The sequence below is a fragment of the Pseudophryne corroboree genome, chromosome 4, assembly GCF_028390025.1.
Source record: "Pseudophryne corroboree isolate aPseCor3 chromosome 4, aPseCor3.hap2, whole genome shotgun sequence".
Lineage (NCBI taxonomy): Eukaryota > Metazoa > Chordata > Amphibia > Anura > Myobatrachidae > Pseudophryne > Pseudophryne corroboree.
Genome location: NC_086447.1, coordinates 210,869,594 through 210,895,559, shown reverse-complemented (window position 1 = coordinate 210,895,559; position 25,966 = coordinate 210,869,594). Strand labels below are relative to the sequence as shown.

At 46.3% G+C, this 25,966-nt stretch overlaps 1 protein-coding gene across 1 annotated transcript in view; it reads right to left on the bottom strand.

Moving 5' to 3' along the window:
* FARSB (phenylalanyl-tRNA synthetase subunit beta) overlaps positions 1-25,966 on the bottom strand; it is a 183,299-nt gene that overhangs the window by 93,257 nt on the left and 64,076 nt on the right. Inside the window, exon 12 of the mRNA XM_063915908.1 lies at positions 9,630-9,837. Within this exon, the coding sequence (XP_063771978.1) occupies positions 9,630-9,837 (208 nt within the window). The remainder of the gene's footprint in view (positions 1-9,629; positions 9,838-25,966) is intronic.

Here is a 25,966-nt window from a genome sequence, read left to right as displayed (position 1 = left end):
GGCAAGGGTGGGACGGCGGTAGGGGAGCAGAGATCCGCGGCGGCAGGAGGAGCTGGCTGCAGGGAGAGGTGCCTGCGGCGGCGGGGAGAGCACAGATCGGCGGCCGGCTGAGCTGGCTGTGGGGGAACATGTCTGCGGCGGCGGGGGGAGGCGCTGCAGGGAGGTGCCTGGCCGGGGGACGGCCAGGCACCTCTCTCCCTGCAGCGCCTATCCCCTTGCCACAGACATGTCCCCCCTCTGCAGCCAGCTCCCCCAGCACCCCTTGTCTTCTCACCTCAATCAGACTTATTTTCAAGTCGGCTTGAATTAGTCAGAAAAGGGGCCAAAACCTGTCGGATTTGGCCCCATTTCCAACAGAAGCACGTGGATCGGTGCCTAACAAAGTCACAACTAGGATAAGAATGCCCGATGGACTCATTTTGACTCTTCGCAAACCTTTGTCATCTGTTTTGCTGAATAACCACTGGTAACTTAGTTATTTGTAAGACCTAACAGAATGAAAGCACTGAAGATGGTTCTCATCAAACTTTAATGCTCTATATTTCATTATCACCTTCAATGCCCGAGATAGTCCTACTGACTTTGTTATATCGTCACACATATCTTCGACATTTGGATGAATCAGGTCAGTGTACAAAGTCAAACACATACACAAACCAACAAAAAAACAAAACTTAAAATCGTAAAAGAAATAATAATAATAATAATAATAATAATAATAATAATAATAATAAATAATGAGTGACCCGTAATCCCGCTCTATGCACTTTGCGCCGGGTGGGTGTAGGATGTTTTAGTTCCCTCTTCTGGTGCTGTAGTGTAAATGCTACTAGATGTTCATTGTTTTGCGCGTGATGGAAGGGACTACGAATAAATAACGAGAGCTGTGACTGTTGTTGCAACAATATGGCTCAAAAAGTTTTGACGCCAGAACGAATACTCGCAGCTTTGCAAGAGACCTAAAAAATAATAAGACCAGTCTTTTAGGGACTATGGGGGTCATTCCGACCTGTTCGCACGCAGCGGTTTATCGCAGCGGTGCGAATGGGTCCGGAATGCGCATGCACGTCGGCCGCAATGCCCGTGCATTACGTTGCCCGGCGACCCGTTACGTCGTGTTTAACGAAGGACCGCAAAGAAGATTGACAAGAAGATGGCGTACCTGGGCGGATCCGGACCATTGGAGACCATTTTCGAGGAGTGGTAGGGAAAACGCAGGCATGTCCAGCAGAATGGAGGGCGGATGTCTGACGTCAAAGCCGGCTCCAGCATCGCAGAGATCATCGCACAGTGTAAGTAGGTATAGGCCTAGTCTACTTCTGCTTGAAATTTTTTTAGCTTAGCAGGGCTGCACAAGCGATCGCATCCCTGCTAAGCTAAAATACACTCCCCCATAGGCGTGGATTAGCTGATCGCAGCAGCAAAAAGTTGCTGGCTGCGATCAACTCGGAATGACCACCTATAAACAAAGCAAGAAGAGGAGAGGTGTCTGCACAAATACAGGGTGATTCAAAAGTAGCAGTACACCCTTTTGTTTCAAAAACTGTGCAGGAAATGGGAAAACTGAATACTCCAGTAAGGTATGGGTGAGGTGGGCTTTCTTTTGGGGTATGTACCAAACATGGGCGCCATCTTGAAGCTAAGTCCGTTTTCACATTTTCGGCACAGTTTTTTTTAAACAAAAGGGTGTACTGCGACTTTTGAATCACCCTATGCAATCTATGAAAGAAGCCCTCTACTGGACAAAAGTATATATCAAAAAAGATGACATGGCTCTCACCATCTATCAGGGCAAAGCAAAGAAAAAATAAGAATTTACTCACCGGTAATTCTTTTTCTCGTAGTCCGTAGTGGATGCTGGGAACTCCGTAAGGACCATGGGGAATAGCGGGCTCCGAAGGAGGCTGGGCACTCTAGAAAGATTTATGACTACCTGGTGTGCACTGGCTCCTCCCACTATGACCCTCCTCCAAGCCTCAGTTAGGACACTGTGCCCGGACGAGCAGACATAAGGAAGGATTTAGAATCCCGGGTAAGACTCTTACCAGCCACACCAATCACACCGTACAACTCGTGATACTATATCCAGTTTGACAGTATGAAAACAACTGAGCCTCTCAACAGATGGCTCAACAATAACCCTTTAGTTAACAATAACTATTTACAAGTATTGCAGACAATCCGCACTTGGGATGGGCGCCCAGCATCCACTACGGACTACGAGAAATAGAAATTCTTATTTTCTCTAACGTCCTAGTGGATGCTGCGAACTCCGTAAGGACCATGGGGATTATACCAAAGCTCCCAAACGGGCGGGAGAGTGCGGATGACTCTGTAGCACCGAATGAGAGAACTCCAGGTCCTCCTCAGCCAGGGTATCAAATTTGTAGAATTTTGCAAACGTGTTTGCCCCTGACCAAGTAGCTGCTCGGCAAAGTTGTAAAGCCGAGACCCCTCGGGCAGCCGCCCAAGATGAGCCCACCTTCCTTGTGGAATGGGCATTTACAGATTTTGGCTGTGGTATGCCTGCCACAGAATGTGCAAGCTGAATTGTACTACAAATCCAGCGAGCAATAGACTGCTTAGAAGCAGGAGCACCCAGCTTGTTGGGTGCATACAGGATAAACAGCGAGTCAGAGTTTCTGACTCCAGCCGTCCTGGAAACATATTTTCAGGGCCCTGACAACGTCCAGCAACTTGGAGTCCTCCAATTCACTAGTAGCCGCCGGCACCACAATAGGCTGGTTCAGGTGAAACGCTGACACCACCTTAGGAAGAAATTGGGGACGAGTCCTCAATTCTGCCCTATCCATATGGAAAATCAGATAAGGGCTTTTACATGATAAAGCCGCCAATTCTGACATTCGCCTGGCTGAAGCCAAGGCCAATAACATGACCACTTTCCACGTGAGATATTTTAGATCCACGGTTTTTAGTGGCTCAAACCAATGTGATTTTAAGAAAACTCAACACCACGTTGAGATCCCAAGGTGCCACAGGGGGCACAAACGGGGGCTGAATATGCAGCACTCCTTTCACAATGCCTGAACTTCAGGTACTAAAGCTAATTCTTTTTGAAAGAAAATCGACAGAGCCGAGATCTGTACTTTAATGGAGCCTAGACTTAGGCCCATATTCACTCCTGCTTGCAGGAAATGTAGAAATCGACCTAGTGGAAATTCCTCTGTTGGGGCCTTTTTTGGCCTCGCACCATGCAACATATTTCCGCCACATGCGGTGATAATGCTTTCCCGTAACATCTTTCCTGGCTTTAATAAGCGCAGGAATGACTTCTTCCGGAATACCCTTTTCCTTCAGGATCCGGCGCTCAATCGCCATGCCATCAAACGCAGCCGCGGTAAGTCTTGGAACAGACAGGGCCCCTGCTGAAGCAGGTCCTGTCTGAGCGGCAGAGGCCATGGGTCCTCTGATATCATTTCCTGAAGTTCCGGGTACCAAGCCCTTCTTGGCCAATCCGGAACCACGAGTATCGTTCTTACTCCTCGCCATCTTATTATTCTCAGTACCTTTGGTATGAGAGGCAGAGTAGGGAACACATAAACCGACTGGTACACCCACGGTGTCACTAGAGCGTCCACAGCTATCGCCTGAGGGTCCCTTGACCTGGCGCAATATCTCTTTAGCTTTTTGTTGAGGCGGGACGCCATCATGTCCACCTGTGGCCTTTCCCAACGGTTTACCAACAGCAGGAAGACTTCTGGATGAAGTCCCCACTCTCCCGGGTGTAGGTCGTGTCTGCTGAGGAAGTCTGCTTCCCAGTTGTCCACTCCCGGAATGAACACTGCTGACAGTGCTAGTACGTGATTTTCCGCCCATCGGAGAATCCTTGTGGCTTCTGCCATTGCCATCCTGCTTCTTGTGCCGCCCTGTCGGGTCACATGGGCGACTGCCGTGATGTTGTCTGACTGTATCAGTACCGGCTGGTTTTGAAGCAGGGGTCTTGCCTGACTTAGGGCATTGTAAATGGCCCTCAGTTCCAGAATTTATATGTAGGGAAGTCTCCTGACTTGACCATAGGCCCTGGAAGTTTCTTCCCTGTGTGACTGCTCCCCAGCCTTGAAGGCTGGCATCCGTGGTCACCAGGACCCAGTCCTGTATGCCGAAACTGCGGCCCTCTAGAAGATGAGCACCCTGCATCCACCACAGTAGAGACACCCTGGTCCTTGGAGACAGGGTTATCATTTGATGCATTTGAAGATGCGATCCCGACCACTTATCTAAGAGGTCTCACGGGAAGGTCCTCGCATGGAACCTGCCGAATGGAATTGCTTCGTATGAAGCCACCATTTTTCCCCAGGACTCGTGTGCAACGATGCACCGATACCATTTTTGGTTTTAGGAGGTCTCTCACTAGAGATGACAGCTCCTTGGCTTTCTCCTGCGGGAGAAACACTTTTTTCTGTTCTGTGTCCAAAATCATCCCCAGGAACAGTAAGCGAGTGGAAGGAACCAGCTGTGACTTTGGAATGTTCAGAATCCAGCCATGCTGTTGTAGCACCTCCTGAGATAGTGCTACTCCGACCAGTAACTGCTCCCTGGACCTTGCCTTTATAAGGAGATCATCCAAGTATGGGATAAATAAAAACTCCCATTTTTTTGAAGGAGTATCATCATTTCTGCCATTACCTTGGTAAACACCCTCGGTGCCGTGGACAGTCCAAACGGTAGTGTCTGGAATTGGTAATGGCAATCCTGTACCACAATCTGAGGTACTCCTGGTGAGGAAGGTAAATAGGGACATGCAGGTAAGCATCCTTGATGTCCAGGGATACCATGTAATCCCCCTCGTCCAGGCTTGCAATAACCGCCCTGAGCGATTCCATCTTGAACTTTGTTATGTAAGTGTTCAAGGATTTCCATTTTAAAATGGGTCTCACCGAACCGGCTGGTTTCGGTACCACAAACAGTGTGGAATAGTAACCCCGTCCTTGTTGAAGTAGGGGCACCTTGACTATCACCTGCTGGGAATACAGCTTGTGAATTGCCTCTAGCACAGCCTCCCTGCCTGAGGGAGTTGTCTGCAAGGCAGATTTGAGTAAACGGCGGGGGGGAGACGCCTCGACTTCCAGCTTGTACCCCTGAGATACTACTTGAAGGATCCAGGGATCCACCTGTGAGCGAGCCCACTGATCGCTGAAATTTTTGAGGCGGCCCCCCACCGTACCTGGCTACGCCTGTGGAGCCCCCGCGTCATGCGGTGGACTCAGAGGAAGCAGGGGAAGAATTTTGATTCTGGGGACTGGCTGCTGGTGCAGCTTTTTCCCTCTTCCCTCGTTTGACCCGCCTGCTTTTTTGAAGCCGAAAGGACTGTACCTGATAATACAGTGCGTTTCTTAGGCTGTGAGGAAACCTGAGGTAAAATATTTTCATCCCAGCTGTTGCTGTGGATACGAGGTCCCAGAGACCATCCGCAACCAATTCCTCACCCTTATAAGGCTCTATGTGCCTTTTAAAGTCAGCATCACCCGTGCAGTGTCGGGTCTCCAATACCCTCCTGACAGAATGGACATTGCAATAATTCAGGATGCCAGCCGGCAAAATATTCCTCTGTGCATCCCTCATATATAAGACGACGTCTTATGTTCGCAAAATAGTATCCCTGTTTGAAAGGGGTACAGACCACGCTGCAGCAGTCTGCAGGTCTCAGTCTAGTACCTGAGTGTGTAATTACAGACTTCAGGATAGCCTCCTGCTATTTATCAGCAGGTACCTTCAAAGTGGCCGTATCCTAAGACGGCAGTGCCACCTTGACAAACGTGTGAGCGCCTTATCCACCCTAGGGGATATCTCCCAGCGTAACTTATCCTCTGGCGGGAAAGGGTACGCCATCAGTAACTTGTTAGAAATTACCAGTTTCTTATCGGGGAAACCCACGCTTTTTCACACTTCATTCACTCATTTGATGGGGGAACAAAACACTGCCTGCTTTTTCTCCCCACACATAAAACCCTTTGTTTTTAGTGGTACTTGGGTTAATGTCAGAAATGTGTAACACATTTTATATTGCCGGGATCATGTAACGGATGTTCCTAGTGGATTGTGTATATGTCTCAACCTCGTCGACACTGGAGTCAGACTCCGTGTCGACATCTGTGTCTGCCATCTGAGGGAGCGTTGATGGCCTTTGAGACGTCTGGGCAGGCGCGGGCTGAGAAGCCGGCTGTCCCATAGCTGTTACGTCATCCAGCCTTTTATGTAAGGAGTTGACACTGTCGGTTAATACCTTCCACCTATCCATCCACTCTGGTGTCGGCCCACAGGGGCGACATCTTATTTATCGGCATCTGCTCCGCCTCCACATAAGTCTCCTCATCAAACATGTCGACACAGCCGTACCGACACACCGCACACACACAAGGAATGCTCCAATGAGGACAGGACCCACAAAAGCCCTTTGGGGGGACAGAGTGAGAGTATGCCAGCACACACCAGAGCGCTATATAATGCAGGGACTAACTGAGTTATGTCCCCTATAGCTGCTTTTATATAATTTTTACTGCGCCTAAATTTAGTGCCCCCCCTCTGTTTTAACCCTGTTCTGTAGTGTAGACTGCAGGGGAGAGCCAGGGAGCTTCCCTCCAACGGAGCTGTGAGGGAAAAATGGCGCCAGTGTACTGAGGAGATAGGCTCCGCCCCTTTTTCGCGGACCTTTCTCCCGCATTTTTATGGAATCTGGCAGGGGTTAATATACATCCATATAGCCCTGGGGGTTATATGTGATGTATTTTTGCCAGCCAAGGTGTTTATATTGCTGCTCAGGGCGCCCCCCCCCCCAGCGCCCTGCACCCATCAGTGACCGGAGTGTGTGGGGTGCATGAGGAGCAATGGCGCACAGCTGCAGTGCTGTGCGCTACCTTGGTGAAGACTGATGTCTTCTGCCGCCGTTTTTCCGGACCTCTTCTTGCTTCTGGCTCTGTAAGGGGGACGGCGGCGCGGCTCCGGGACCGAACACCAAGGACTGGGCCTGCGGTTGATCCCTCTGGAGCTAATGGTGTCCAGTAGCCTAAGAAGCCCAATCCGGCTGCAAGCAGGCGAGTTCGCTTCTTCTCCCCTTAGTCCCTCGCTGCAGTGAGCCTGTTGCCAGCAGGTCTCACTGAAAATAAAAAACCTAAATCTATACTTTCTTTCTAAGGGCTCAGGAGAGCCCCTAGTGTGCATCCAACCTCGGCCGGGCACAAGATCTAACTGAGGCTTGGAGGAGGGTCATAGTGGGAGGAGCCAGTGCACACCAGGTAGTCATAAATCTTTCTAGAGTGCCCAGCCTCCTTCGGAGCCCGCTATTCCCCATGGTCCTTACGGAGTTCCCAGCATCCACTAGGACGTTAGAGAAATTTTGTTATTCTGAGTACTCTTCACTCAGATGTGACAATCTGTGATAATGCAAAGAACACACCTGAATGTATCAGCTATAATGATACTAAGGGCGTTATTCAGGTTTGTTAAACCAAAAAAGTTAGCAGATGGGCAAAACCACTGCAGGTGGGGCAGATGAAACATGCAGAGAGATTTAGATTTGGGTGGGTTATATTGTTCCTGTGTACCCAAATTAACTCACTTCACATGTTGCATCTGCCCACATGCAGTACAACATGGTTTTGCCCAATTGGTAACTTTTTTGGTTTGCCAACAACCTGGAATAACCCACCAAGTACCGAGTTGACATTGATCACATGGCACAGAAATATAGGGTTCGGACACACACTAGGCAATGGACTATTCACTCTTTCAAAACACTCCTGATTTAGCGGGTATAAACGCCTGTTTCATATACAAGGACGTAACATCAGAGATTTTCCTGTAGTTTTCTCCTGCAATGGTTAGCTGAGGAACTTGAAGAAATGTGCTTCCTTCTCCAGAGCCTAGTCAAGAATCTGGTCAGGTTACGGATAACTAAATGCTGTCAAGGTACAGTGCAAAAAACAACAAAAAAAACCAGTGGGAACATGTACTACCTGTAAAAAGTCTGTACGTGGCACTTTCACAAGTAACGATATTGAAAGAATTGTATAGAAATATAAGACATAATATAGTATTGCAGGTTTTGTTTAATATTATTGCAGAATTTCTTGTTAATAAATATATCTAATAAGATGTTTTGCGTTATCACGTCATATAAACCATTACATAAAAAAAATGAGGCAAGTATTATGGGAGTCGATGTAACTCCATTTTGGCATCTAAGGTGGTTGTTATGTATTGGGTATTCTAGAATTATGTACACAGCACAATACAGAGTTGTAGGATAGTTCCTCCTCTGCAATCAGTGCATCGACTGAGCCGCTACAGTCCGGTGAAGTAATACGGTCTCTCTCTGCTCACTCTGACATTCAGTGCAATGTCATGTAATAACAATCCACCCGTGCGATAACAGTTTCATATTATTGTGCAAATATATACTTCCCTACGTAACTCATGTGTGCACCACAGAGATATTATCAGGGCTATGGATCATGTCCAATCGTGGCAATATACCAGAAGTGCCACACATCGTAACAGGGAGTGCGCCATCCAAGCCACAAAGTAATACAAATAAAGGCTATTGAAATGTACAGAAGAATCACACCTCAGCACTGTATAGCAAAACACAATCTGTTCAGAAGAATAAATGAGATGTGTACATGGCAGGAGAAGACATTAAGTGGTGTATTCCCGGCTTATGCAGTCATGCAGGTTGCCTTTTGAATCAACCAGGCGTGATTTACACGGTAGCTCCCAGAGTGAGCATAGTTCCACATAATGGGCATGCAGTTATAAGTCCTTGGTGGCTACTCCAATGTACGCTTAGTATCCGGTCTGTAGGTCAACAGTCAAAAAGGTTGACCAATAATAGTCAATATGCATTAGGTCAACATGGACAAAAGGTAAACATAGTTTAACATTTTTTTTTTTACTTTTTCATACTTTACCATCCACGTTGGGAATAGTAGTGGAGAGAGAAACTTTGAGCGACGCAGTACACTAATGGGGCTTTTTTGTGTCAGAAACGTGACAAGATACCCAATAATACAAAAATAAATTGTGTTGTATTTTGTGTCCACCTGTTGACCCTTTTGAACTTATCTACCTATTCCATGTCGACCTTTTGACCTACTGACTAGATCTTTTTAGTGCAGATCTAATGATACACACCAATATGCGTTCAAGGGATAATACCTTAAATTTCCTTCACATTGCGTTAATAGGTTTATGCTGCCCATACACCTAAAGATTTACTGTCAGATCTGGATGGTTGGAATGAAAACCTGGTAATGCATGAGCGGAAATGATAGTTGGCCATTTGCTCCTAAATGCCGTAAAACTGACAAAAACGGACATGGACTTAACCAATTTGTCCGATTGACCATTTTTGTCTGTTTTCCAGTGTTTGGGAGCAAATGGTCAATTGTCATTTGCTCTCATCCATTACCAGATTTTCATTCCAACCAGCCAGATCTGACAACAAATCTGTAGGTGTATGGCCAGCTTTAGTTTTCTGCTGCCCATCATAAGTAACTCCCTAACAGATCTATGTACTGTGTGGTGTGATAACACGGCACACACAATTATTTGCATACAGTACGTTGGTAAAGAATACGTTGGTAAAGAATCTACACAGAAGTTCCACTCACCTGGTTAGCGATGGTGTACGTTTTAGGGATGGTCATTGGGATGTTATTGAAACCGAAGGCTACAGCTGCATCTTCTACAATGTCACAGGCATGAATGATGTCAGCTCTTGTTGGAGGAATCTCAATCTCGATTTGCTCTTTGTCTTCCAGTACATGTGATTTCAGACACATTCGGGTAAGCAGCTTGGCCAGGTTAGTCGGTGTCTCCCTGTCAGAGAAGTAATTCATGATATCATTTCACATACCCAGCCCTTTCTAGAGTATCATGTATAGATACAATCTGCAGAAAATGCTCCATATATTACACTATCTCTAGCTCTCTAAGTGGTACGCAGCAGACATACCCAATGACTGATGGCAGGCTGTAATTAGCAGTACAGCATCCGTGATCAGGTTTATTTGCAAATTAGGCACAAAAAAAAAAAAAGTGTGCACATATATTAGTCTTTGTTTGTTTTTTCAAGTGTCTAATTTGCACATAAACATGACCACGGATGCTGTACTGCTATTTACAGCCTGCCCTCAGTCATTGGGTATGACTTTTGCACAGTACTATATATTATAGATAAGTAGAGGGACACTCTCCAGACACACTATGCTTTTAAAATAGCATACTCAGCATAAACGTTTTCAGTTCCATCTGGACCTTTTTTCAGGAGGCACGGTAGCACAACATAGCATGAATGCATATCACATAAGAGTCCAGCAGCAAGGCTGGTTATGCCTAGCTGCCTCCTTAAATACCCACCCATTTCTCAAAAGGGCGCCAAAAATTGACCTATACAATGAGAAATAACAGGATTTTGATACATACTGGTAAATCCTTTTCTCCTAGTCCGTAGAGGATGCTGGGGTCCACTTCATGACCATGGGGTATAGATGGTTCCGCAGGAGCCATGGGCACTCTCAAGACTTTTCAATGGGTGTGAACTGGCTCCTCCCTCTATGCCCCTCCTCCAGACCTCAGTTATAGGAACTGTGCCCAGGGAGACTGACATTTCGAGGAAAGGATTTACTTTAAACTAGTGGTGAGATACATACCAGCTCACACCTCAACCACGCCACACAACATGGCATTCAACATAACACACGCCAACAGGCATGAACCAATTACAGCAACATGCTGAAACTAATATAACACAAATTGTGTAACTCTAATAACAAAACTGCAGGTAAAGTACGCACTGGGACGGGCGCCCAGCATCCTCTACGGACTAGGAGAAAAGGATTTACCGGTAGGTATCAAAATCCTGTTTTCTCATACGTCCTAGAGGATGCTGGGGTCCACTTCATGACCATGGGGTTTATACCAAAGCTCCAGTACGGGCGGGAGAGTGCGGATGACCCTGCAGCACCGATTGATCGAACTTGAGGTCTTCATCGGCCAAGGTGTCAAACTTGTAGAATTTTGCAAATGTGTTTGACCCCGACCAAGTAGCTGCTCGGCAAAGTTGCAATGCCGAGACCCCCCGGACAGCCGCCCAGGATGAGCCCACCTTCCTAGTGGATTGGGCCTTCACCGACGTCGGTAACGGCAATCCAGCCGTAGTATGAGCGTGCTGAATCGTACTTCTGATCCAACGTGCAATAGTCTGCTTGGAAGCAGGACACCCAACCTTGTTGGGAGCATACAGGACAAACAAAGACTCTGTTTTCCATATTCAAGCTGTTCTAGTGACATAAATCTTCAAAGCCCTAACCACATCTAGAGACTTTGACTCAGCGAACGTGTCAGTAACTACTGGCACCACAATAGGTTGGTTTATGTGGAAAGATGAAACCACCTTCGGAAGAAAATGTTGACGAGTCCTCAACTCTGCCCTATCTTCATGGAAGATCAGGTAAGGGCTCTTGTGAAACAAGGCCCCCAATTCAGACACCCGCCGTGCGGATGCCAATGCCAACAGCATCACCACTTTCCAAGTGAGAAACTTCAACTATCTCTTGTAGAGGCTCAAACCAATCCGATTGAAGGAACTGCAATACCACGTTAAGGTCCCATGGTGCCACTGGAGTCACAAATGGAGGCTGGATGTGCAGAACCCCTTTCACGAAAAGGTCTGAACCTCTGGAAGAGGGGCCAATTGTTTTTGTAGGAACACTGACCAGGCCGAAATCTGGACCTCGATTGATCCCAATCGGAGGCCCGCCTCCACACCAACTTGCAGAAAATGGAGAAAACGTCCCAACTCAAACTCTTCCGTAGGAGCCTTCTTGGATTCACACCAAGACATATTTCCTCCAAATACTGTGGTAATGTTTCAACGTTACTCCTTTCCTGGCCTGAATAAGGGTGGGTATGACTTCCTTGGGAATACCCTTTCGGGCTAGGATCCGGCGCTCAACAGCCATGCCGTCAAACATGGCCACAATAAGTCCTGATACATGCACGGCCCCTGCTGCAGCAGGTCCTCGCGAAGAGGAAGAGGCAGAGGATCTTCTATGAGCAACTTCTGAAGATCTGGGTACCAAGCCCTCCTTGGCCAGTCTGGGGCAATGAAGATTGCTCGAACTCTTGTTCTTCTTATGATCCTGAGCACTTTTGGGATCAGCGGAAGTGGAGGGAAGACATACACCGACCGGAACACCCACTGGGCCACCAGCGCATCCACTGCTATTGCTTGAGGGTCTCTTGACCTGGAACAATATTTCTGAAGCTTCTTGTTGAGACGAGATGCCATCATGTCTACTTGAGGAACTCCCCAAAGACTTGTCACCTCTGTGAAGACTTCTTGGTGGAGGCCCCACTCTCCTGGATGGAGATTGTGTCTGCAGAGGAAGTCTGCTTCCCAGTTGTCCATTCCGGAATGAAAATTGCCGACAGAGCTCTTGCATGTCTTTTTGCCCAGAGGAGGATCTTTGACACCTCTGCCATAGCCGCTCTGCTTTTCGTTCCGCCCCGACGGTTTATGTACGCAACTGCTGTTACATTGTCAGACTGGATCTGCACGGGATGATCTTGAAGTTGTACCACTTGTTGAAGGCCGTTGTAAATGGCTCTCAATTCCAGCACGTTTATGTGAAGGCAGGCTTCCTGACTTGATAATTTTCCCTGGAAGCTTTCTCCCTGAGTGAAAGCTCCCCAGCTTCGGAGACTTGCATCCGTGGTTACCAGGACCCAGTCCTGAATCCCGAACCTGCGTCCCTCTAGTAGGTGAGAACTGTGTAGCCACCACAGGAGAGTAATCCTGGCTTTTGACGACAGGATTATCTTCCGGTGCATGTGAAGGTGGGATCCCGACCACTTGTCCAACAGGTCCCACTGGAATACTCTGGCATGGAACCTGCCAAACTGTATGCCTCATAGGCCGCCACCATCTTCCCCAACAACCGAATGCACTGATGGATCGACACTTGATGGTTTCAATATTTGTTTTACCATTTTCTGAATTTCCAGAGCCTTTTCCACCAGAAGAAAAACTCTGAACTTCTGTGTCCAGAATCATCCCGAGAAAAGACAATCTTGTCGGCAGTTCCAACTGTGACTTTGGATAATTTATGATCCAACCGTGTTGTTGGAATATTGACAGGGAGTGTGAGATGTTTTGTAACAACTGCTCCCTGGATCTCACCTTTATCAGGAGATCGTCTAGATAAGGAATTATATGGACTCATTTTTGACGCAGGAGAACCATCATCTCCGCCATCACCTTGGTGAATACCCTCGGTGCCGTGGAGAGATCGAAAGGTAACGTTTGGAATTGGTAATGTCAATCCTGAACCGCGAATCTCAGATAAGCCTGGTGAGGAGGATATATGGGAACATGCAGGTAAGCATCCTTTATGTCTACAGACACCATGTAGTCCCCCCTCCTCCAGACTGGAAATCACTGCCCTCAGTGAATCCATTTTGAACTTGAATCGTTTCAAGTAGAGATTCATTTTTTTTAGGTTTAGGATCGGTCTGACAGAGTCATCCGGCTTCGGAGCTACAAAAAGTCTTGAATAAAACCCTTCTCCTTGTTGGGGCAAAGGTACCAGGACTATGACCTGATCCTGACATAATTTTTGGATTGCCGCTGTTACTGCTTCCCTTTCCGGAAGAGAAACTGGCAAGGTCGATTTGAAAAATCGGCATGGGGGAACGTCTTGAAACTCCAGCTTGTATCCCTGGGACACTATTTGCAACACACAGGGATCCAGGCCAGACAGAATCCAACCTTGGCTGAACAGTTTGAGACGTGCCCCCACCCGAGCGGCCTCCCGCAAAGGAGCCCTAGCGTCATGCTGAAGATTTGGCAGAAGTAGGGGTAGACTTCTGCTCCTGGGAACCTGAAGTCGCTGTGGTCTTTCCCTTTCCCCTTCTCTGCCTGAGGAGGAAGCTCCGCCCCCGCAATGGCGCGTTTCTCCTCAGAGATTTTTCACATAATATTTATACTGGCAGGGGTAGGGCTCTGCCTTGGCATCTTATGCCCCCTTTAATCCAGTTTACAAGGTTATTTGCTGCCCAGGGCGCCCGCGCCCTGCAGTGCCTATGTATGTGTGGACCGCAATGGAGCGCGGCGCTCCCGCCAGCCGCGCGGTACCTCAGCCGTCACTTTACTTGATTGAAGATCTGTCTTCTTACACTCACCTGTCTTCTGGCTCTGTGAGGGGGGTGACGGCGTGCTGTGGGAGTGAGCATCTAGACACGGCTAGCGTTCAGTTCCCTTCAGCAGCTAATGGTGTCCTGTCAGCCAGAAGCAGAGCCATGAAACTCTTCAGAAAGTTGGTTCCTACTTCTGCCCCCTCAGTCCCACGAAGCAGGGAGACTGTTGCCAGCAGTTCTCCCTGAAAATAAAAAACCTAACATAAGTCTTTTCAGAGAAACTCAGTAGAGCTCCTCAGAGTGCATCCAGTTTGCCTAGGCACATTTCTAAAACCGAGGTCTGGAGGAGGGGCATAGAGGGAGGAGCCAGTTCACACCCATTGAAAAGTCTTGAGTGCCCATGGCTCCTGCAGAACAGTCTATACACCAATGTCATGAAGTGGACCCCAGCATCCTCTGGGACGTATGAGAAATTTACTCTCACACAGGTTCTCAAACTCGGTCCTCAGGACCCCACACGGTTCATGTTTTGCAGGTCACCTGTAGATTTTGAAAATGTGACAGTTGGTGATACAGTGCACCTGCTGGATGACCTGGAAACGTGAACTGTGTGGGGTCCTGAGGACCGAGTTTGAGAACCACTGCTTTATCCCCTGGTCGATCCCCTGATGAAGTCTGTAATAGACTAAACACGTTTGGCATATGAAAACGGTGTATACATTTCTGTTTAAAGCTCAAATGGTACAAGTTCTATCTAGAACAATACTGGAAAAGGTTTTATTCCATCCTAACAGAAAAAAAGTGACACCTGATCTCCAACACTGTGCATTGTATATTGTGATGCATGTCAAGTCTTGGTTTTTATTAATTTTTTGTACTTCTTGTATTTTAATCAAATGTATAAAATTAATTCATTATATGGTCATCTTATGGGGCACACAATATAAGGATGTGTCAAAATCCAAATAGATCATTTTAATAAAACAAAATCCTGGAATATAGGATAACTGCTAAAACAGTTATAAAATCAAAATTAGGCAGAAGGGCTGCTAAGTGGGGGCATGGCCACGGCGGTGCGGGAGTAGGAGCAGGTATAGGGGCTCTCCAGCTGACATCTAGACTCACCTGTGGCGGCTTCCGTGGCAGCTTCCCTGCTTGTGCGTCACGAACCGATCTCTAACCGCTGTACGTTCTGGGGTCCGGCCGTTGCCAGCACGGTTGCTCGCGATGCTGTGCGGCCGTGAGGGGACGCGGCATGGTCGGCGGTGGAGGTGATGCTGGTTCTGGGAGCCGGGAGTGCAGGGACCGAATGGCCAGAAGCACCTCTGTGTCTCTGCATTACAGGAAGTGGCCATGTTGGAGACCAAATGCAGCACCTGAGCACCTATGGGTAAGTGTTAGCCAATCCCGTGTTTGTGCTGCCTATAAGTAGGCTGGGCTTATTTCACTCTTGGCCAGTGCTTTGTTGTAGCTATTCTGTACCCTAGCTCTGTGCTCTCTCCGTGTGATTCCAGTGGTCCAGATATCGCCTCCGCTCCCAGAAGTCTGCCTGCAGCCTTCACTGCAAAAGATCCACCAGCTCCCTGCTGTGCTGTCAGTCAATCGCTCTCCCAGTGGCAACAAGTGGATTTCCAGAGTCTTGTGAGAGGTTACCCTGTCTGCCTGCTTCAATCACACAGCCTTTGGAAGATTCTACTAAACTCAGGTGCATGTTTTATCAGCTCTCAGCTTAACCCATTCATCACCATTGTCGTCTGCTCCAGCTCTTCACACCTTGCAAGTATTCCTTTCAGTTTTGTATCACTCAAAGACAGCTCTACACAGTTCTTCAGTTCAGCCTCTAAAGCATCGGTAAACAAGTCTTCAGTTATTCATCTAGGTCATTGCTTTATACTGGACAATTATTCATTAAATCTTCAGGCACGTTTTATCTTATTCACAAATATTTCTTCAATGCATTTTCAGTACTGATCCTGCTCATCTTTATGCCATTCATTACAATTCATCCGTCTATATATGGTGACTATTGATTGTCATTTAACTCTTTATTGGAACTATTGTCTATTAATAAATATATGAAACGGAACTATCTTCGTCCTCCCTGTTTTCATCATACTCCAGCACCCACACCTTCAGTTGGTCCTGACAGTGTGGAGCCGGTAACAGTACAGTCTGCCCCCACAGCTGCATCTCCAGCCGGACAGCGGTGAGGACGGAGGAGTTTGGCTCCCCCTCTATGCATTTCCGGTCCTGCGGCTCTCCTGGTCTGGCGTGAGGCTCTCGGTACGTGGCGCCATGAACAGTGTAGCCCGTCCCCCGCTGCAGCATCCCTGGCTGGACAGCGGTGAGGACGGTGAAAGCTTGGCTGCCCTTCTATGTGCACCTGCGGCTCTCAATGTTGGTGCAAGGCTCTGGGTTCTGGGTGCCTCCCAGGCCACGACGGATTTGGTCGGACGGCGGGGGAGAGTGGAGTTCAGCTGGATGACCGGTGAGCCTGGTTTTGGCAACTGACACAGGTTGTGTGAAGGAGACTAGTATTTAGCAGAGACTCTCTGGCTGTGACTGAGGAGGTGCTGGAGAGGTTATACTGAAGGGGGAATCCCGGCTGCTTGTGTGGGCATGCACATAACAGTTCCCAAAAAGCTGCCGAGCTCCTGCACTGAAGAGAAGAAGCCTAAACGTGTATGAGGCTCTCTATGAGAAAGACATATAGCCCACTTAATGCAATAACTACATAGCCACCAGTGCTCTTGGTGGGGCAAGGAGAGAAGGGGAAAAAGCCCTGGTGGCAGCCGAGCATACATATTTAACATAAAATTGTTTTTGATGGCTGTATTCTGCTGGGAAGATTATCAGACACAACGAAAATGGGTAAAACTGGACAAACTGTAGTGCAGCATGGCTAGAAAAATATGCCCATTCACAAGCCGGGGGTAGTTCCCAGGCATCCTCCTCTACACCTCAAACAACTCCATCTAAAGCAAACAGTTCTTTTTATTCTACAGAAGTTACATTGCAGCAAGTATTGGAAACAGTAAACTGCAGTGAACAAACGTTTATCAGAAAAGATAGGCATGGTCCAATCAGATATATCTCTGTTGCACCAGGATTTGCAGAAAGTACACGAGAGGGTGATCGAGGGTGATGCGCAAAAATCTACCATAGAGGACTCACATGGTCAGCTTAAGGCCCAGGTGAGATCTTTAACAGGACAGATGTTTGGTATGCAAAATAACATCTTGGACATTGAGGGAAGGTTACGTAGAAATAATGTGAGATTAGTGGGTCTTTCCGAACGTGAGGAGGGGTACGAACCCTGAAAAATTCATGGAAAAATGGCTGTGTGACAAATTCGAGACTCTCTCTCTCTCTGGGCAATTTGCAGTGGAAAGGGCCCACCGAATTCCTTTCTATCCACTACCTCCGGTGTCCCCACCTCGTACCCTTATCATAAACGTTCTGAACTATCAGGATCGTGACACAATGAGACTGGCTCGCAGTAAGGGACCATTAGAATGAGAAGGGGCTAAAGTGTCTATGTTCCCTGATTTCGCACTGGAGGTGCAAAAAGGACAGAGCTAAGTTTGTACCAATTAAAAAGCGGCTGCGCAACTAAACTTTCAATATTCTATGCTTTTTCCTTCAAAATTAAGGATTGTGGCAGATGGAGAAACCATTTTCTTTACGACCCCGAAGGAGGCGGCCTGGTTGGATAGATGGCCACCCGGTCCACGGCAGATGGCTGCAAATTAATTATATAAAAAAAAGTTTGTGGTTGGTTTTTTTTGGGTGTGGATATTATGTGATTAATTTGCAGGATGAAGTAACAAGATCCCTTTGACATCAATTATGGGGGTAAACTGGGCCATATGGCCAAAAGATAAAAATGCTGAGTGGTTCCATAGCAGAGATGGTTAATTTCTGATCATTGTAGAGGTTGCCTTATTAAGTTCTGCCCGCAAATTACTAATGTTGTTAAGCTAGTCTCTAGGGCGGGCTGGCCTATTTGTCATATGGGTATATGTATGCACGAATACTGTATGTAGGAAGATGAAGATGTAGTGTGTGTGTGTGTGTGTGTGTGTGTGTGTGTGTGTGTGTGTGTGTGTGTGTGTGTGTGTGTATATATATATATATATATATATATATATATATATCTTATACACAGAAGAAAGTCCTGTACTCGCATCAAATTTTCAGGGTGGGTGCTATCCCAACAGAACGAAGTCCGCTGAATCTATTGGAGTCCACACTGGTGGCGGGCGCACTCTCACAAATGTATTCAAATTCTTTAGTAGATATCAATTGTTCTTTATTGTAGCCTCATAAATCCGACGTTTCGACCCTTCCACAGGGTCTTTTTCAAGATAGGCAGTACGATATCATATTATTTCATGATGTACAAAGATTAAACAATGCCTAAAAAGGATACACAAATAAGAAAAGACTCAGCCTCCCAGGCCCCTTGATGATGGCAGAAAAACTATATGAACTGGGCTTCAATTACCCTATTCACATAGTGACTTATAGTGTACAATCAATCTAATTCTTAAACCGCCACAAAAACACCTTCAACCAAAGTGTAATTAGTCACCAAAGTGTTCAAGGGAGCCACCTTAGTCCCTGTAGCGTGAGTTATACTTATCCACCAAAAAGTGCCTCACTTTGCCATTAAACCCACTGGTGGGAACAATACTAATATAGACTCAAAAGATCACTTACACACAGGCTTAAAAAACGGAGTGACAATGTCCAAAACCGGGAAATTGCCAACATGGCATGTGGTCCTATAACAACTGCATGTATAAAATGACACTGTTAGACGACTGAAAAAACTCCACAGTTTTAAACAAGATGCTGTCAGGATAAATGTGCTATTACCTATAGCGATCAATGTCAGGGTGTGATGTGTCCTGGGGTCATAGTTTTTCACTGCGGATGCTCAGCCCGACCTACTAAAACAATGTTTACTCTTCAAAATGTGCAAGTCTCACGACTCAATTCAGCAAATATAAACAAACCAAACCAAACTCACCGAATGCTAGAGCCTGACGTGTTCCCAGGACGCATGCTAGGAACAGCCTAGCCCCGGATGTATTTATACCCCCAGACCGGAAGTATGTCCACACAGGCTAATGACTCCACAATATACTTCATACACAAATGCATACCAGCTGCAGACACCCACCGCATGCCAGCAATCAACCGGGCGAGCACTGTACTCCGCCCGCTACTCAAGCCCCGATGTCCATATGCTCGACCGCGTCTTGCGTTCCACTGGGCCGGAAGAGGAACGCGATGCGTTCCAAACCCCGGAAGTGGACGCCGCGCGTCTCTTACAAGGCGGACACTCCTCTGCCCGTCGTTCACGCCCACATGATGTCATGTGAGATCGCGTCATGCGTTCCACTCACCGGTACCACTAGCCCATCTCAACGGGGCTTTTTAGCAGAGACTTGCATGTGTCTAAGTGTAGTAGCGCTTAGGTAATCCAATAAACTAATCAATCAGGTGAACAACACACTCGGCCCGCTTGACCTATACAAAACTAGATGGCTCAGGAAATGTATTCTGATAACATACAATCTAGTAAATAATCCTTACATGTTGGTAGTAGTTTGAATTCATGCCATCCGGGACCTGGAAGGATGGGCTAACAAACATCATACATAAAAAACAATACTCACACAACACAAAATCTCTACAAGAACACCCCATAGGGGTTATTTTCATTTAATCCTCGCGGGGACACCGTGTCCAAGTGGCTGATCCAAAAGCACTCCCTTTGTTTCAGCCTCTTGGTCCGGTCTCCACCAGTAACACTCGGGGGCACCCAATCAATGATTTTGCATTTTAGACTGGCTACCTGATGACGGGCCTCAATAAAATGACGAGCCACTGGCTTATCTGATTTACCGCTATTTAATGCCACATGTATAGATGAGCGGTGATTCGCCATTCGGTCCCTAAAATTGCGGGTTGTTAACCCAACATAAAACAATCCACATGGGCATTTTAGAATGTAGATGACGAAGTCTAATCTACAGTGCAGATGATATTTAAGTTTAATGGTAGAACCAGTGTGTGGATGAGAAAATGTCGGGCCCACCATCATTGAACGGCAAGTGGTGCAGCTCCCACAAGAGAAACAACCTGGTTTTTGCTGCAACAACTGGGTCGTAGACATAGGAGCATTAGGATATAATACAGGTCTCATGAGCATTTGCTTTAAATTCGGTCCCCTACGGTAGGCTAACATAGGAGGGTTCATACGTGAGAAAGGTAATGCTGGATCAGTGCTGACAATTGGCCAGTGTTTCTTGAGTACCTTGTTGAGGTGCCCTGAATGATTGTCATAACGTGTCGCAAAAACTAGCCGGTTGTCTAGTTTATCCTTATTTTTGGGCTGTCTCCCTGCAAAAATATCACGGGCTCTGGACAAACAGTGGGAAAGTGTCTTATGTGTGTACCCACGCTCTAAAAAACGCTCTTTGACCTCCGCGAGTTGAATTTCAATGTTAATTCGGTCTGAATTAATTCTTAATACTCTTAAAAATTGAGACACTGGCAAGTTTTCCTTTAATGCAGGGGGATGATGGCTTGTCGCATGCAGCGTCAAATTTCTGTCAGTCGGTTTTCTATAGACAGAGGTAACGAAAGTATCCCCAACCTTGCTAATGTGTACATCTAAAAAATTAATTTCAGAACCAGAGATGCTGGAAGTAAACTTTATAGGGCTATCCAACTGATTGAGATTAACCATTGTGTGAAAAGATGACTCGGAACCGAGCCATAACAGAAAAACATCATCGATGAATCGACGATAAAATAGGATTTGATGGCCATACTGTGGGAAAATCTGAGTTGTCTCATAGTTCGTCATATATAAGTTGGCATACGAGGGGGCCAAATTGGACCCCATCGCCGTCCCCGCTAGTTGTATAAAATACATGTCTTTATACAAGAAATGATTAGAACGTAGGACCATTTCGGTGAGTTCAATGATACATTCAGTTGGTACAGTGCATGGGGGATGCGACATCAGTGCAGCTCGCACTGTTTCCAGTCCACCGTCATGTGGAATCACTGTATACAATGAATTCACGTCCATTGTAGCCAACAAGCATGACGTCTGTTTACAATCAACTTTTTTCAACTGTTGAAGGAAGTCACCTGTGTCTTTTTTTTTTTTTTTTTTAAAGTTAGAATTTTTATTGAGGTTGGTCAATAATCAAAACAGTAACAAGATCAAACTTGTGCGGGGTAATGATATTGAACATGAAAACAAACATTTTACATACCAAATCAAAACAATAGAGACATTTTCATGGAATTATAGGCCAGTAGGTATTAGTAATTAGTGCCCTGCATAACTCTACATGTGTATCTGACTTTTCTCCTTTTATTTTACCGATATAGTATAAAATTTATACTAAAACAGGGTGTAGTCTTGTGAAGAGTAAGAGTAGGAAAGCAAAAGGAAAGGGAGGGAGAGAAGAGGCTATAGAGTATATCTTAATAAAGGGGAAACAAAGGAAAAATTGCATATCGGGAGGCAAGAGGATGGGAACAGTCCACTGTATTTTATAAACAGAGGGGGGGACATCAGAAGTGATATAGATATTAGCATAATTAGCAACATCAACAGAGTCCGGGCATCAATAAAGACCGAGCGAGGTACCAAGGAGACCAGATGTTGTGGAACTGGGCCACTGTGTTGTTCCTCAGGCTTGTGATATATTCCATACTGGCTATATAATTAATCTTGGTCAACAGTAATGCCTTGGAGGGAGGTTTATGGTCTTTCCAGCATTTAGCGATCAGAGATTTAGCCGCCATGCAAAGTAACATGGTAAATTTGTCTTGGGGTTTGGGTAGCAATGGTATGGGAGCATGCAGAAGAGCAGTTTCAGGGGAGAGGTCTAGATTATGTCCGCATGTTTGAGCAATAAGTACTCCTACCATTTTCCAAAAGGGGCGAATAGAGGGGCACGTCCACCATATGTGGAAAAAGGTGCCCTCCTCTCCACAGAGTCTCCAACACAGGTTTGATGTCGTGGGGTAAATGGAATGAAGTCTGGAAGGAACTAAGTACCACCTGGTGTAGACCTTATAGCATGTTTCTTTGAGTGCCACATTAATGGAGGCCTTAGCAATGCGCATTCTGATTTCTTCCCATTGATCATCTTCCAACGGATGGGAGAGATCTGATTCCCAGGCTAATTCATGTGATTCACGGTCAGGGGGGTCTGGGGTCAGAATAGAGTTGTATATTGTTGAGATATTCCCTTTTTTGCCAATTGAAAGTAAACACATATGTTCAAAGGAGGTGGGTGGTTTCAAAGATGTAGTTTTAAGCTGAGATTTGAGAAAGCTAAGAATTTGGATGTAATGGTAATGGCACGAGGGTGGCAAACCAAGGCGTTCTTGAAATTCTCCAAAAGAGGTCGGTGCTGAATGGCCTTTAACATGGATAAATCTTGTGACACCCTGTGATTGCCATGGAGCTGCCATTTTTCGTTCGCATCCTGGGGGAAAGGCAGGATGTCCCCAGATAGGTGTTAAAGGTGAGGGTTGTGAGGTTAGATTGTAGGTGCTGCGGAGTTTGTCCCATAATCCAAGGGTGAAATTAATCGTGGGGATTGAGTAGGCCGAGGCTGGTCTGCAGGACCTGGGGAGCCATAGAAGAGAGTCGAGGGGGACGCCCTGGTACATTGAGTTCTCAATATCGACCCATTTTCTGTTCCCTTGGAGGGAATGCCAGGACACCATATGATTAAGGTGACAGGCATTAAAATAGGCCTGGAGGTTAGGATATCCCAATCCGCCTGAGGTAGCACTTTTGGCCAGCAGTGTTCGTCTTAATCGGGATTTACGGTGTGCCCAAATAAATTTGTTGCACAATGATTGCAATGAGGTCAAAGTCACGCGGGGCACCATTATCGGAATGGTCTGAAATAGGTAAAGAATACGGGGAAGGAGATTCATTTTCAGGGCGTTAATCCGTCCAATCCATGAAATAAATAATCTGTCCCATTTATCCAGGTCTTGGGTGAGAGTTTTAATCATAGGAACATAGTTAGTCTGGTAAAGGCTGGTGTAGGATTTAGTAATAAATATGCCGAGATATTTGATAGCAGAGGGTCTCCAAATAAAAGGGAAAGAGGAGGTTAGAATCAAGTGGGTCTGGGGTGGGATATTAAATGCAAGGGCTTCAGATTTGGTGTGGTTTATTTTGTAACCAGAGAGGGAACCATATAGGAGTAGTTCTTTTTGTAGATTAGGCAGAGAAATCAAAGGGTTAGATAAAGTCAAGAGCACGTCATCCGCAAATAAAGATATTTTGTATGAGTTCTGCCCCACTGTAATCCCCCCAATGTCCGTATTAAGTCTAATACGGGCCGCAAGAGGTTCGATGCATAGAGCAAAAAGTAGGGGTGAAAGAGGGCAACCCTGACGCGTACCATTTTTCAGATTAAATCGAGGTGAGCTTAGTCCATTGGTCAGGACCATAGATGAGGGGTTGGAATAGAGGGCCGCTATTGCAGTGATGAAATGACCGTGGAGGCCGAACGTAGATAAAGTAGAAAACAAGAAGGACCAGGAAATGCGATCAAATGCCTTTTCGGCGTCTAGCGCCAAGGCAATCGCTGGTGTTTTCGTCGAATTTATTTGGTGAATCAAATTAATAGTGCGTCTGGTGTTGTCCGAGGCCTGACGGCCAGGGATAAATCCCACTTGGTCAGGATCTATTAATGATGGCAACACAGCGTTCAGGCGAGTTGCTAGTATTTTGGCAAAGAGTTTGAGATCGGTGTTTATCAAAGATATGGGTCTGTAATTTGTGCAATGCGAAGGATCTTTTCCGGGTTTCGGGATTACAATAATGCGGGACGTCGTGGAGTCAGTGTGGAAGGGCGTACCCCGTAATATTTTATTAAACAGGGAGGCCATATGAGGGATGAGTTGCGGGGCGAAGGTTTTGTAATACACCATCGGATAGCCATCCGGACCGGGTGCTTTCGAAGGTTTCTGGGTTTTCAGAACCGTTTCAATTTCCTCAGCAGAAATATCAGCATTGAGAGCAGAATTGGTTTCTTCGTCTATACGAGGGAGAGCGCATGAATCTAAATATTGTTGTGCCTGATCGGCTTGTGCTAAGGGGTCGGACGGAGGATCAAGGTTATAGAGTGTCCTATAATAGTCATAAAAGATACCATTAATTGTTTTGGGGTCATAGGTAATGTTACCTGAAGGTTGTCTGATAGTATGGATGCATTGATTAGCTTTTTTGGCACGTAATTGGTTAGCTAATAAAGTATGTGCCTTGTTACTTTTATCGTAAAATGATTGATTGGCCCATCGAAGCGAGCGCTCAATGTTCTCCGCCAAGAGAGATTGTAGGTCATCACGTGCTTTTGAAAGTTCGGCTAGAGTTTTTTTTAGAGTGTGTGCGTTTATGTTCTTGATCCAATGTTGCAATATTATCCGTTAACAGGGCAATTTGGCTTTCTCGGTCTCTCTTACGGCGGGATGCAAATTGGATAATGGATCCCCTGATAACCGCCTTATGGGCTTCCCATATAGTGGCTATATTACAGTCGCCTTCTACATTAACCGCAAAATAATCCCGAAGTTCTGTCTTAATTAAGTCCTGAAACTTAGGGATCTTCAATAGTGTCTCGTTTAGTCTCCATGTCGGTCTACCGTCAGGGATATCAAAAATGTCAAAAGTCGCAGTTAAAGCTGCGTTATCTGTCCAGGTAAGTGGGACTATCGAGGAAAAGCGAGCGGTGCGGGAGAGAGGTGCACAACTCAAGAACATATCAATACGAGAGTACACATCGTGCGGGTTAGAGTAGAAGGTATAGTCCCTGGTGGTCGGGTTAAGGAATCGCCAGACATCGAACAAACCAGCCTCGGCCATGCCCCTGTGTAATACGGAGGAATTTGGGGTTTGAATACTAGGCAAAGGGCCGGACCTGTCCATGCCCGTGAGAGTCATGTTGAAATCGCCACCAACAAGTATTTTACCTCGTCTATATGAGTAAAGTTCGTGAAAAAATTTGCTAAAGAATTTGGATTGGGCAGTGTTTGGAGAGTACAGGTTAGCCAAGGTAACCTCCTCGTGTCCAATTTTACCTCTCACCATTACGTATCGGCCTTCATTGTCGTGTTTACAGTCTAGGAATTGGAAAGGGACGGACCCCCTTATTAAGATAGCCACCCCATGTTTTTTTGCTGTATGATTGGAGTACCAGACCATAGGAAATTGTTTAGATGTCAGGGAGGGATGGGAATCTGATTTTAAGTGTGTCTCCTGTAAGAAAATCACGTCACCTTTTAATGTCTTGAGAGATCTGTGGAGATGAGAGCGTTTCTGGGGAGTGTTCAGCCCTTTGACATTAATGGACAGGCATTTTAGCGGCATGTTTGAAGCTGAAGAGGGGGTAATTCGCTGGAGATCTCTAGGGTCCCGGACTCTGCTAATATGGACGAGAGAGACAACAAAAAAACAAAAACAAAATAGGGGTATATAATTCTGTGTACGAACAATGTTAGTTAAGTTAAACAAACTTTCTGTGGTTACAGGGGTGTCAATATACAGGTGGACTGTAATCAGGGTCTATAAGAGGAGGGGAACAGAAGAAAGAAGAACAAAAAAGAATAAAGCAGACGTAGTATCCAGTAGGCAGGATACTCGGCTGCCAAGGTTGAGCTCTCAAAGAAGAGAAAAATGAGAGAGCTCGCTGGCGGGACACAAATACAATATAACAGACGAGGGTATTGCCCCTCTATGCGTGAAAAT